Here is a 12,958-nt window from a genome sequence, read left to right on the forward strand (position 1 = left end):
TAAAGTAAAACAGGATGTTATGTCATTCTACCCATATATACATAAATGTACATTGCTGATAAAGTCAGTCTCACTCTTTCCTTCTGTTTTGCTAATTTTTTTAAAGATTTTATTTATTTATTTATTTATTTGAGAGAGAGAAAGAGAAAGAGCAGAAGCACGGGGAGTGGAAGAGGGAGAAACAGGCTCCCCACTGAGCACGGAGCCCAATGCAGGGCTCGATCCCAGGACCCTGGGATCATGAACTGAGCTGAAGGCAGACGCTTAACTTACTGAGCCACCCAGGTGCCCTGCTCGCTCTTTTAATACATAAGAGTATATCATTATCAGACCTAACAAAATTAACAAGAATTCCTTAATATCATCTAATATCTTATTAATGACTGATAGATTTCTCCTTTAGTTAACGTACAATTTAGTTTCATAATCAACAGTGAAAATCTGAAAGTTTTTTCTCTAAGATCAGGAATAAGACAAGGATACCTACTCTTGCTGCTTTTATTCAACATAGTATTGGCAGCCCTAGCCAAAGCACTTAGGCAAAAAAAGAAAGAAAGAAAGGCATCCAAATCAGAGAGGAAGAAATGAAACTGTCACTATTGGCAGATGACATGATCTTATATATAGAAAACCCTAAAGACTCCACCAAAAAAACTGTTAGAATAAATGAATTCAGTAAAGTTTCAGGATATAAAATCAACATACAGAAATCTGTTCTATTTCTCTATGTTAATACTGAAGTATCTAAAAGAGAAATTAAGAAAAATAATTCCATTTACAATTGTACCAAAAAGAATAAAATACCTAGGATTAAATTTAACCAAGGATGTGAAAGACCTGTACATTGAAAAGTATGACATTGATAAAAGAATTTGAAGAAGACACATATAAATGGAAAGATATTCCATGTTCATGGATCAGAAGAATTAAATTGTTAAAATACGCATACTACCTCAAAGCAATCTACAGATTCAGTGCAGTTTCTATCAAAATTCCAGTGGAATTTTTCACAAATAACTAACAGTGCTAAAATTTGTAAGGAACCACAAAAGACCCCAGATAGCTAGCAGTCTTAAGAAAGAAGAACTAGGCTGGAGGTACCACACTTCCTGATTTCAAACAATATCACAAAGATAGACTAATCAAAAGTTTGGTATTAGCATAAAAACAATACAAAGATCAATAGAACAGAACAAAAAGCCCAGCAATAAACTGATGCAGTAAACATAGGAGTGCATCTATCTTTTCAAATTAGTGTTTTCATTTTCTTTGGGTAAATACCCAGTAGTGGAATTACTGGATCTTGTGGTAATTCTGTTTAATTTTGTGAGGAAACGCCATACTGTTTTCCACAGTGTCTGCACCAGTTTGCATTCCCACCAACAGTGCACAAGGATTCCTTTTTCCCCACATCTTCTCCAACACTTGTTATTTCTTGTCTTTTTTTTTTTTTATTTTAGCCATTCTAACAGGTGTAAGGTAATATCTCATTGTGGTTTTAATTTGCATTTCCCTGATGATTAGTAATGTTAAACATTTTCTGTGTCTGTTGGCCATCTCTATGTCTTATGTGGAAAAATTTCTATTCAGTTCCTCGATCCATTTTTTAATTGGATTTTTTGGGGTTTTTTGGTGTTGAGTTGTATAAGTTCTTTATATAGTTTGGATATTAAACCCTTATTGGATATATCATTTGCAACTAACTTCTTCCATTCGGTAGGTTGTCTTTTTGTTTTGTTGATGGTTTCCTTCACTGCACAAAAACTTTTTATTTTGGTATAGTCTCAAATAGTTTAATTTTGCTTTTGTTTCCTTTGCCAGAGAAGACATATCTAAGAAAAATGTTTCTACAGCTGATGTCAAAGAATCAGGAGGGATACTGCCTATCTTTTCTTGTAGAAGTCTTATGGGTTCAGTTCTCACATTTAGGTCTTTAATCTATTTTGAGTTTATTTTTGTATATGGTATAAGAAAGTGGTCCATTTTTCCCAGCACCATTTGTTGAAGATTGTCTTTTCCTCATTCTATATTCTTGCCTTCTTTGTCATAAATTAATTTACCATAAAAGTGTGGGTTTATTTCTAGACACTCTGTTCTGTTCCATTGATCTGTATGTCTATATTTATGCCAGTACCATAATGTTTTTATTTTTTTATTACAGCTTTGTAGTATATCTTGAAATCTGGGATTGTGATACCTCCTGCTGTATTCTTTTTCAAGATTGCTTTGGCTATTTGGGATCTTTTGTGGTTCCATACAAATTTTAGGATTATTCTAGTTCTGTGAAAAATTATTTATATTTTGATAGAGCTTGTATTGAATGTGCATCATGAGTAGGCGGATAGGTGAATTGGGTGAAGGGGAATTAAGAGTACACTTACCTTGATGAGCACTGAGAAATGTATAGAATTCCTGAGTCATTATATTGTATATATGAAACTAATATAACTGTATGCTAATTATATTTGAATTTAAAAATGAATAAAAAAAGAAACCCATTTCTGTTCATGTAAATAGAGTACATAGTTTCTGCTCATTTTGGTTCTAATTTAAATCATGGTTAAGAATACTGTGCTAGGGCGCCTGGGTGGCTCAGTTGGTTAAGCGACTGCCTTCAGCTCAGGTCATGATCCTGGAGTCCCAGGATCGAGTCCCACATTGGGCTTCCTGCTCAGCAGGGAGTCTGCTTCTCCCTCTGACCCTCTTCCCTCTCGTGCTTTCTATCTCTCATTCTCTCTCTCTCTGAAATAAATAAATAAAATCTTTAAAAAAAAAAGAATACCATGCTAGACCATAAAAAAGAATGAAATCTTGCCATTTGCAATGTAATGGAGCTAGAGAGCATTACGCTAAGTGAAATAAGTTAGAGAAAAACAAATACCATATGATTTTACTCGTATGTGGAATTCAGGAAACAAAACAGATGGACATAGGAAAAAAGAGAGAGAGGGAGAAAGAGACACACCAGAAAACAGACTCTTAACTATAGAGAACAAACAGGGTTGCTGGTTGGGAGGTGGGCAGGGAGATGGGTTAAAAGGGTGAAAGGTATTGAGTACGGCACTTGTGATGAGCAGAGCGTTGTGTGTAAGTGATGAATCACTAAATTCTATACCTGAAACTAGTATTACACTGTATGTTAACTAACTGGAATTTAAATAAAAACTTGGGGAAAAAAAGAATACTGTGCTAGAAAGTCTTTCTGAAGGGATTCGTAAGAAACAGGTGATAATAGTCATTGCCTCTGGAAAGCAGCCATGGATGGCTGGGGAGGAAATGAAAGAGACTGTTCGCCATCATTTTGTGCCTTCACATGCACTGCTATTTTATATTTTGGAAAAGAATGTAATCTTGATTGTGGGTGGTGGTCACCTACATGTATACACATACATACAAACATAGAAATGAGTTTATATAAAACTGATGAAATCTAAATAAGGCTCATAGTTTGTATAAAGGGTAGTTTTCCTGATTTTGACATTGTACTATAATTATGTAAGATGTTACCACTGGGAGAGATAAGTAAAGGGTACAGGCGATCTTTCTGTATTATTTCTTATAACTGGAAAATAAAAAGTTTTAAAAAAATAAGTTATAACAAGAACAACAAATAAGAACCTTGTGTCAAATCTAAAATAAAAATTTAAAATTGATTTTATTTTTCAGGAATCTGGTGGACAGTAACAAACTTTGGTGAAATATCAGGAACCATAGCAATTGAAATGGATAAAGGAACCTACATACATGCACTTGACAATGGACTTTTTACACTGGGAGCTCCACATAAAGAAGGTCTGTGTCTAGTAGAAGCAATGGAAGGGAAAAGCCCATTTAAAGTATATATTTTATGACATTCATTCACTTAGGCCAAATTCTAACTAATCTCAAGTATATTCCAAAGGAATAAATCCATTGCATTTGACTCTTCCTCTTTTTTCCTTCCTTAATATTTACCAATTATTGGCAAATCCCTCTTTCCAATGTAAGCATGTGAAAACATTCTTTATAGTTCCAGAAGAGTATCAATTGAAATCAAAAGCAACATGAATAATTGAAATTGAAAGGGAATCCTAGTTGAGTCAGAGATTTGATTCCTTTATTCTTTAGACCTATTGCCAAAACTAACCTGGAGCATTATTAACAATTTGAGGTTTTGTTATTCCTTCTAGCCCATCAGAATAAGTACTAATGAGATACGAAGCAATCAGAAGATAAAAAGCAGTATCTTTTAGTATGACTGTCCATCCCTTGAATAAGTTAAAGCATTTGGTTTTTTAAGTATTAAATGCTTATTTGTCTGTCTACTGAGTGTATTTTAAAACACAAAAAGAAAATTTAAGTGAGTAAGCATCATGCTGACTTACCTATTAAGTATGTAAAACTAACACTGTAGTCATAAGAAGATAAAGTAGATCTTGATGCTCTAATCTGAATAATTATGATTATATCAAAATATCACAATATTCTTAGATTTAATTTTAAAAGAAAACTTTAATTTTATTTTGTTATGTTCATCACCATACATTACATCATTAGTTTTTGTTTTTTATACTTTAAATTTTTTATTATGTTAATCACCATACATTACATCATTAGTTTTTGATGTAGTGTTCCATGATTCATTGTTTGTGCATAACACCCAGTGCTCCACGCAGAACGTGCCCTCCTCAATACCCATCACCAGGCTAACCCATCCCCCCACGCCCCTCCCCTCTAGAACCCTCAGTTTGTTTTTCAGAGTCCATCGTCTCTCATGGTTCATCTCCCCCTCCATCAGTTTTTGATGTAGTGTTCCATGATTCATTGTTTGTGTATAACACCCAGTGCTCCATTCAATACGTGCCCTCCTTAATACCCATCACCAGGCTAACCCATCCCCCACCCCCCTCCCCTCTAGAACCCTCAATGAGATACCACCTCACACCAGTCAGAATGGCTAAAATTAACAAGTCAGGAAACGACAGATGTTGGCGGGGATGTGGAGAAAGGGGAACTCTCCTACACTATTGGTGGGAATGCAAGTTGGTGCAGCCACTCTGGAAAACAGTACAGAGGTTCCTCAAAGAGTTGAAAATAGAGCTACCCTACGACCCAGCAACTGCACTAAAAAAAACTTTTTAAAGCTGAAGAATATCTTTACATGTATATTTGTAACAGATGTCAAATTCATTTCAAATGTTTTTTCTCCTATAGTTGATGAGGGCCCTAGTCCTCCAGAGCAGTTTACAGCTGTCAAATTGTCTGATTCCAGGTAAGTAAGTTGAACTATAATTAATCACCTTTTATTTTTTTAATTTAATTTTATTCACTGGGGCCCCTGAGTGGCTCAGTCAATAAGCGTCTGCCTTCGGCTCAGGTCATGGTCCCAGGGTCCTGAGATCGAGCCCCCCACATCAGGCTCCCTGCTCCATGGGAAGCCTGCTTCTCCCTCTCCCACTCCCCCTGCTTGTGTTTCCTCTCTCGCTGTCTCTCTCTGTCAAATAAATAAATAAAATCTTAAAAAATTTAAACTTATTCACTGAAAAATTTCTATATATAGGTAATTAAGCTAACTTAATTCCACAGACCAATTTTGATGTAAAAAGCAAAACAATCTTTTTGAAAGTATATTTTGTGACATTTAAAAAATATAACATAGGGCGCCTGGGTGGCTCAGTTGGTTAAGCGACTGCCCTCGGCTCAGGTCATGATCCTGGAGTCCCGGGATCGCGTCCCGCATCGGGCTCCCTGCTCGGCAGGGAGTCTGCTTCTCCCTCTGACCCTCTTCCCTTTCGTGCTCTCTCTCATTCTCTCTTTCTCTCAAATAAATAAAATCTTTAAAAAAAATAAAATAAAAATAAAAAAATATAACATATATGCTGTATTTAGGTATTATTAAATTTCATTTGCAGCAACTGTGTCTTTGAAAGAGAACTAAAGCTCCAAATAAAAACACACTATGATTCCTAGCAATATATAATACTAGGCTAGAAAAAAAATGAATATTAATAATGTCACAGACCAAATAAGATATAGATTAGAAAGATCATGTAAAGAAAACAGACATAAGGCAAAACCTGGTCTGATGTTGCTGTGATACGTTAACTTACTTGTCAGAAGTCAAGATATAAACAAGATATCTTGATGAAGTCCCAAAAGTTCATTTTTGCTTTTGTTTCACTAACTTTTGGAGATGTATCTTGAAAGAAGTTGCTGTGGCCGATGTCAAAGAGATTATTGCCTATGTTCTCTAGGATTTTGATGGATTCCTGTCTCACATTGAGGTCTTTCATCCATTTTGAGTTTATCTTTGTGTATGATGTTAGAGAATGGTCGAGTTTCGTTCTTCTGTATGTGGCTGTCCAATTTTCCTAGCACCATTTATTAAAGAGACTTTTTTCCATTGCATATTTTTTCCTGCTTTGTCGAAGATTATTTGACCATAGACTTGAGGGTCCATATCTGAGCTCTCTATTCTGTTCCATTGGTCTGTATGTCTGTTTTTGTGCCAGTACCATGCTGTCTTGGTGATCACTGCTTTGTAATATAGCTTGAAATCGGGCAACGTGATGCCCCCAACTTTTTCTTTTTCAACATTTCCTTGGTGATTTGGGGTCTTTTCTGATTCCATACAAATTTTAGGATTGTTTGTTCCAGCACTTTGAAAAATGTCATTGGAATTTTGATCGGGATAGCATTGAAGGTATAGATTGCTCTGGGTAGCATAGACTTTTTAACAGTGTTTATTCTTCCAATCCATAAGCAGCGAATATCATCCTCAGTGGGGAAAAGCTGAGAGCCTTTCCCTTAAAATCAGGAACACGTCAAGGATGTCCACTCTTGCCACTGTTGTTCAACATAGTACTAGAAGTCCTAGCAACAGTAATCAGACAACAAAAAGAAATAGAAGGTATTCAAATTGGCAAAGAAGAAGTCAAACTCTCTCTTTTTGCAGATGACATAATACTTTATGTGGAAAACCCAAAAGACTCCACCCCCAAATTACTAGAACTCATAAAGCAATTCAGTAATGTGGCAGGATACAAAATCAATGCACAGAAATCAGTTGCTTTCTTATACACTAACAATGCAACTGTAGAAAGAGAAATTAGAGAAACAATTCCATTTACAATAGCACCAAAAACCGTAAGATACCTCAGAATAAACCTAACCAAAGAGGTAAAGGATATATACTCTAGGAACTACAGAACACTCATGAAAAAAACTGAAGAAGACACAATAAGATGGAAGAGATAAACAAGATAGAAGGAATATTATTAAAATTACTAAAATCAATAGAGAATGTTACAACATAGCCATGAAGACCAAAAGAATATTTTATTTACTATTTTTACAATCATTTCATAAGCTGACCTTTTTTATTCTCACAGTGCAAAAGTACAGAATGATACTTTGGGTAGTGCACACAGAAATTGAATTTCAGTATGCTAATAATTGGCTGCATCAACATGAAATGATTTACATTATACTGTCATTAACCTGTAAATTAATATAAAATCAGTCCCTTGGCACAAGGGATTGGTAAGCTAAAAGTTAAGGAATCATATTTTTTTCTTTAAAAAAAATCACATTAAGATTATCATTCCTGGGGCGCCTGGGTGGCTCAGTCGTTGGGCGTCTGCCTTCGGCTCAGGTCGTGGTCCCGGGGTCCTGGGATCGAGTCCCGTGGGCCCGCTTCTCCCTTTCCCACCCTGCCCCCGCTTGTGTTCCCTCTCTCGCTGTCTCTCTATATATATCAAAATAAATAAATAAAATCTTAAAAAAGATTATCATTCCTATGCTTTATTTGAGTGGCCAATAAGTATAGTGAAAGACTTTTTTATTTTTTTAAGATTTATTTATTTACTTTGGAGAGAGGGAGTGAGCACTGGGGAGGGGGCGAGGGAGAGGGAGAAGCAGACTCCTTGCTGAGCGAGGAGCACAGAGCCTGCCTGTGGAGCTTGTGGGGCTCCATCCCAGGATCACAAGATCATAACTTGAGCTGAAGTCAGACACTTAAATGACTGAGCCACCCAGGCGCCCCTAAGAGACTTTTAAAGAATAAAAGCAGCAGAAGAAAAATCAATAAACGCAAACTTCTTTACAGTTGAAAACAAAAAATATAAAATAGGCAAATGAGGAAAATATTTGCAACAACGTTAACAGGCAGCGAATTTTTATTCTTTGTATGTATGTACAGGATTCATAACACTAAGGAAAGCAGTAAGAAAGCAACAGAAAAATGGACAAAAAGATAAAAACTAAAAAGGAAGGGAAGTACAAATGTCACTTACAATGGTTAAAATATCAATTAAAAAGGATACTATTTTTCCTGTATCTGATATTCTAATTTTTTCTAAAAAAGGCATAATGTTAATAGATCTATGGTGAAATGATACTCTCCTGACTTGAGGTGAGAATGTTAAGTTGATACAGATTTTTTCTGGAAAGCAATTTGATAGCATGTAATAGGAGCCTTGTAACTACAATATAAAATTACATATATAGAACTACACTGTCCAATATGGTAGTCACTAACCACATGTGGCTTTTGAAAATTTGGACTCTGGCTAGCCTGGATTTCTGTACACACACAAACATTATTTTTATGTTCCATATTCAATTTTCTTTCCGCTTTTAACATTTCCTTTTTGTTAATCTAAAGAATTGCCCTGAAATCTGGCTATGGAAAATACCTTGGTATTAATTCAGATGGACTTGTTGTGGGGCGTTCAGATGCAATTGGACCAAGAGAACAATGGGAACCAGTCTTTCAAGATGTAAGTGCTATTATTGTTCACAAAAGCTTCTTGTCAATGTAAGATACAGTCTTTAACAGTCAATGAGAATATATATTCCAAAAAAACCCCCCAAAAATATAGAGTGCAGTAATATAACCCATTAAATTGAAAACCAATACGAACTCGTAACCTTAAAAAGGTCTTGAAAAACAGTGCAACACAGCAAAAGAAATAATCAACAAAGTGAAAAGACAACCTATAGGATGAGAAAAAATATTTGCACACCGTATTTCTGATAAGGGGTTAATACCCAAATATATAAAGAGCTGATACCAACTCAACAGCAAAGAAACAAATAACCCAATTAAAAACTGGGCAAAAGACCTGACTAGACATTTTTTCCCAGAGAAGATATATGAAAGGCCAACAGGTACATGAAAAGATGCTCAACATCACTAGTCATTAGGGAAATGCAAATCAAAAGCACAATAAGGTATCACTTCCTGCCTGTTAGAATGGCCATCTTCAAAAAGAGATAAATGCTGGGAGGATGTGGAGAAAAGGGCCCCTTCATGCACTGCTGGTGGAAATGCAAACTGAAGCAGCCACTGTGGAAAACAGTATGGAGGTTCCTCAAAAAATTAAAAATAGAATTATTATAAGATCCAACAATCCCACTTGTGAGAATATATCCAAAGAAACCAAAAAACTAACTTGAAAAGATATCTGCACCCCCATGTTCACAGTGGTATTACTTATAAGAGCCAAGATATGGAAACAACCTAAATGTCCATTGATAGATAAATGGATAAAGAAGTTGTGGTATACACATATACAGTGGAATATTATTCAGCCATAAAAGGTGAGTAAACCTTGCCATTTGTAACAGCATGGATGGACCTTGCTAAGTGAAGTCAGTCAGAGAAAGACAACTGTATGATCTCACTTATATATGGAATCTTAAAAACAAACAAATAAAACTCAGAAAAAGACATCAGAATTGTGGTTGGTTACCAGAGCGGTAGGTTTTGGGATTAGGAGTTAGAGGAAGAAGGTGGTCAAAAGATACAAACTTCCAATCACAAGATAAATAAGTGCCAGGGATATAACATAGAGCATGATGACTCTAGCTGACGCTGCTGTATGATATATAGGAAAGTTGTTAAGAGAGTAAACCCTGAGTTCTCATCATAAGGAAAAAAATTGTTTTATTTTTATTGTTAACTGCATGAGATGATGGATGCTAACTAAAACTTAAGATAATCATTTCACAATAAGCGTTAAGCCAAACTATTACGCCGTACACCTTAAACTTATGCGGTGATTGTCAATTATATCTCAGTAAAACTGTGGGAGGAAATAGTGCAACAAAAATAGCAGTAGTACCTCTGCCCACCATCATTTTTGTCCACATAAAAACCTCCCTTTGACACTGATTCTTAAAGTTCTGAGCAGTAAATTCAAAAGCACCAAAAGCTAGCTCTTGTATATTTTTGTATTTTCTAAATATGAAAAAATTTTTACTTAAAACACGATTTTTTTAATAAATTACTATGCATTATATAATCTCTTATTGCCTTAAAAGCTAATTATTTTTCAAACAGAACTAAATCAGTTATAGCCTCAATAGATCTTTAAGGCCAAAGGAAACAATTCTATTTCATCTAGTTAGAATTCGTCCTACTAATAGAATATACTAAAAATAGTTAATGAGGTTATTTTTGAGTAGTAAGATTATAGGTGATTTTGGTTTTCTTTTCTGTATGTTTTTTTTATCTTCTGTGTTTTCTCCAAATTCTTTTTACTGATTACTTTTACAGTTGGGGCTAAGGGGCAAAATTAATTTCATTCTCAAGACTTAATTCTTTTGCAGTAGTCTTGTAACTTTTATATTACTTTATATAGGGAAAAATGGCTTTATTGGCTTCAAATAGCTGCTTTATTAGATGCAATGAAGCAGGTGATATAGAAGCAAAAAGTAAAACAGCAGGAGAAGAAGAAATGATAAAGGTAATCATGACATTTTTCTTTAATTTTTTTTTTCATTTTTCTGTAGACTAATACATGTCACATATATGATGTGACTGTACCTCTTAAAAATGTTGAAGTCATTTACTATCACTTTAAAGATGTAATGCAATGTTTTATATTATGCTCTGAATAAGCTTTATTATAAAAAGCTTAATTATAAATCCTATAACTGATGGCTTTTTTGTACCATGCGGTAGCGAAATTATTATATCTTACCTCCATGTATTAGTATCTTTTTCTGAGTAGTTCCACATGCTTTTTAGGACTCTGTTTCCTTTTTTTTTTTTCTTGCTTGCATTTTAAAATTTAACTTTTTAAATAGGTTCACATGGTTCAAAATTTTAAAAATATAAGCATATAAATACATGACTCCCATCCTTCTATAGCCTACCAGAGTTTCTTAATAAAAATGTTTATAATTTTCTACTTTTTTACAATAAAGTTAGCCTCCTGCATATCCTCCTTTCGACCTTGATTTTTTTTTCCTTAGTATTTTTATCTTGGAGATTTTCCCTTATCACTATGTAGAAAATTTTCTCTTTTTAACAGCTACATAATATCCCATTTTAGGGATAAGCCATAATTTATTTAATCAGTTACTCATAAATGCAAATTTAGGTGATTTCCCATCTTTTGCCCTTAGAAACAGTGCTGTAACACATAACTTTGAATGTGCATCATTCTGTAGGTGTGCAGGTATATCTGAGGATAAATTCCCAAAAACAGAATTACAAGGTGTATAATAAATGTTAGTCATAACATTTTTCAATTACATTAAAAAAAAAAAAAAAACCTACAAACCAAAACAGAAGCCAGCAGCTACAGGCACTCTGTTGAATGTGACACAAGCACTGTCTTCTTGAATCTTCACAAAGTTCCTGTGAAGTACCTATTATCTTAACTTTACCGATGAGGAGAGAGCCTCTGAGCCTCCTTACATCCTCACCTGTTGTTATCAGTCATGAACTCACACAGCTAGATATGATAGAGACAGGATGTATACCCAGGCCCAACTGACTAGAAACTACCATACTGCCTCTCAGGAAACAGGTCATTAGAAAAATGCTGGTGGATGTCTCACTTACCTAAAAGTATGATTTTTGAAGACAATGCAAATAAAGTGCAGTACTTTGCACTTTTATGGGAAAAAACAAAACAAAAACTGCTGTATTTAATTACAGCTGTTTTTATATGAAGTGTCTGTTACATTTCCCTGAGTCTCTTTGGTTAGTTAAGTACCTGGAAGCTCTGAGCAATGATAATCCAGAACTCTTTCCATCTTGCATTTTACTTCACAGGCTCTGCTAGTCTGTATCAGCTGTCCACCTTTTAGCCTATCAGGACACATTCCCTCCTGTCAAAAGTAGTATTGTCACAGGCCCTGGCCAGTAATCTTCCCAGGTCTGCCAGGACCCCCTTAACCAAACCTGTCACACAGGTAGCACTGGCACATGCCTTATTGGGCACCACTTTCTAAGCAGCCTTGGAATTGGACTCTGAGCCACAAAGATCACTTTGGAGACGTAAATCCTGTGCTCTGGGTTGCAAATGGCCAGTTCTTGGGGCCTGAATTCTGTCCCCTTCTTGCCCCATTCAGTGGATCCTAATTACTATATCAATTTATGGCATTGTGATAATAAATATCTGTCGCAATTTATGAGGCTATAAGGAAGATTTAGAAGGAGTGGATTCCAATTAAGTAAATAAGTGAGCTGTGTCATGTTAAAAGTTTTAATGGATTTGGGAATAGCTGTGCAAATTAAAATAGCTACTATCTTAAACTTCCAGTGTTACAAAATAAACACTATCTATAGGGATAATTTGAATATTTACTTTGAGGCCAAAATTAATTAAATTATTGCCTAATTGCTCAGCAGGATCTGATCTATAAAATGTTTTTCAAATAATTTTGTCTTTTGTGTCTGATGCAAAGGCTGTGGAGAAACATAATAGCAATTATTTGTATAAATTATACATATATAAATAAAAACATTATCTAGAGGGGCGCCTCATTGTCTCAGTCAGTTAAGCGTCTGCCTTCTGCACAGGGTCATGGTCCCAGGGTCCTGGGATCGAGCCCCACGTCTGGCTTCCTGCTCAGCGGGGAGCCTGCTTCTCTCTCTCCCTCTGCCCCTCCCTCCCCTCCCCTTGTGCTCTCTCTCTCTCTCTCTCAACTAAATAAAATCTTAAAAAAAATATCTAGAACC

The 12,958-nt window shown here is 35.3% G+C and overlaps 1 protein-coding gene and 1 long non-coding RNA gene across 6 annotated transcripts in view; one reads left to right on the forward strand and one right to left on the reverse strand.

The window, feature by feature from the left end:
• Window positions 1–12,958, forward strand: part of FRG1 (FSHD region gene 1) — a 40,207-nt gene that overhangs the window by 5,845 nt on the left and 21,404 nt on the right. For all 5 annotated transcript variants that reach the window (XM_073902355.1, XM_073902356.1, XM_073902354.1 and 2 more), the window contains 4 exons: window positions 3,667–3,792; window positions 5,194–5,251; window positions 8,645–8,759; window positions 10,626–10,730. In XM_073902355.1, the coding sequence (XP_073758456.1) occupies window positions 3,667–3,792; window positions 5,194–5,251; window positions 8,645–8,759; window positions 10,626–10,730 (404 nt within the window). The remainder of the gene's footprint in view (window positions 1–3,666; window positions 3,793–5,193; window positions 5,252–8,644; window positions 8,760–10,625; window positions 10,731–12,958) is intronic.
• Window positions 5,245–12,958, reverse strand: part of LOC112834537 (uncharacterized) — a 29,778-nt gene continuing 22,064 nt past the window's right edge. The window contains exon 3 of the long non-coding RNA XR_003210944.2: window positions 5,245–6,852. This is a non-coding gene — a long non-coding RNA (uncharacterized lncRNA). The remainder of the gene's footprint in view (window positions 6,853–12,958) is intronic.

The sequence above is a fragment of the Callorhinus ursinus genome, unplaced genomic scaffold, assembly GCF_003265705.2.
Source record: "Callorhinus ursinus isolate GAN/ISIS: 27379988/994484 unplaced genomic scaffold, GSC_fseal_2.0 scaffold17, whole genome shotgun sequence".
Taxonomy (NCBI): Eukaryota; Metazoa; Chordata; class Mammalia; order Carnivora; family Otariidae; genus Callorhinus; species Callorhinus ursinus.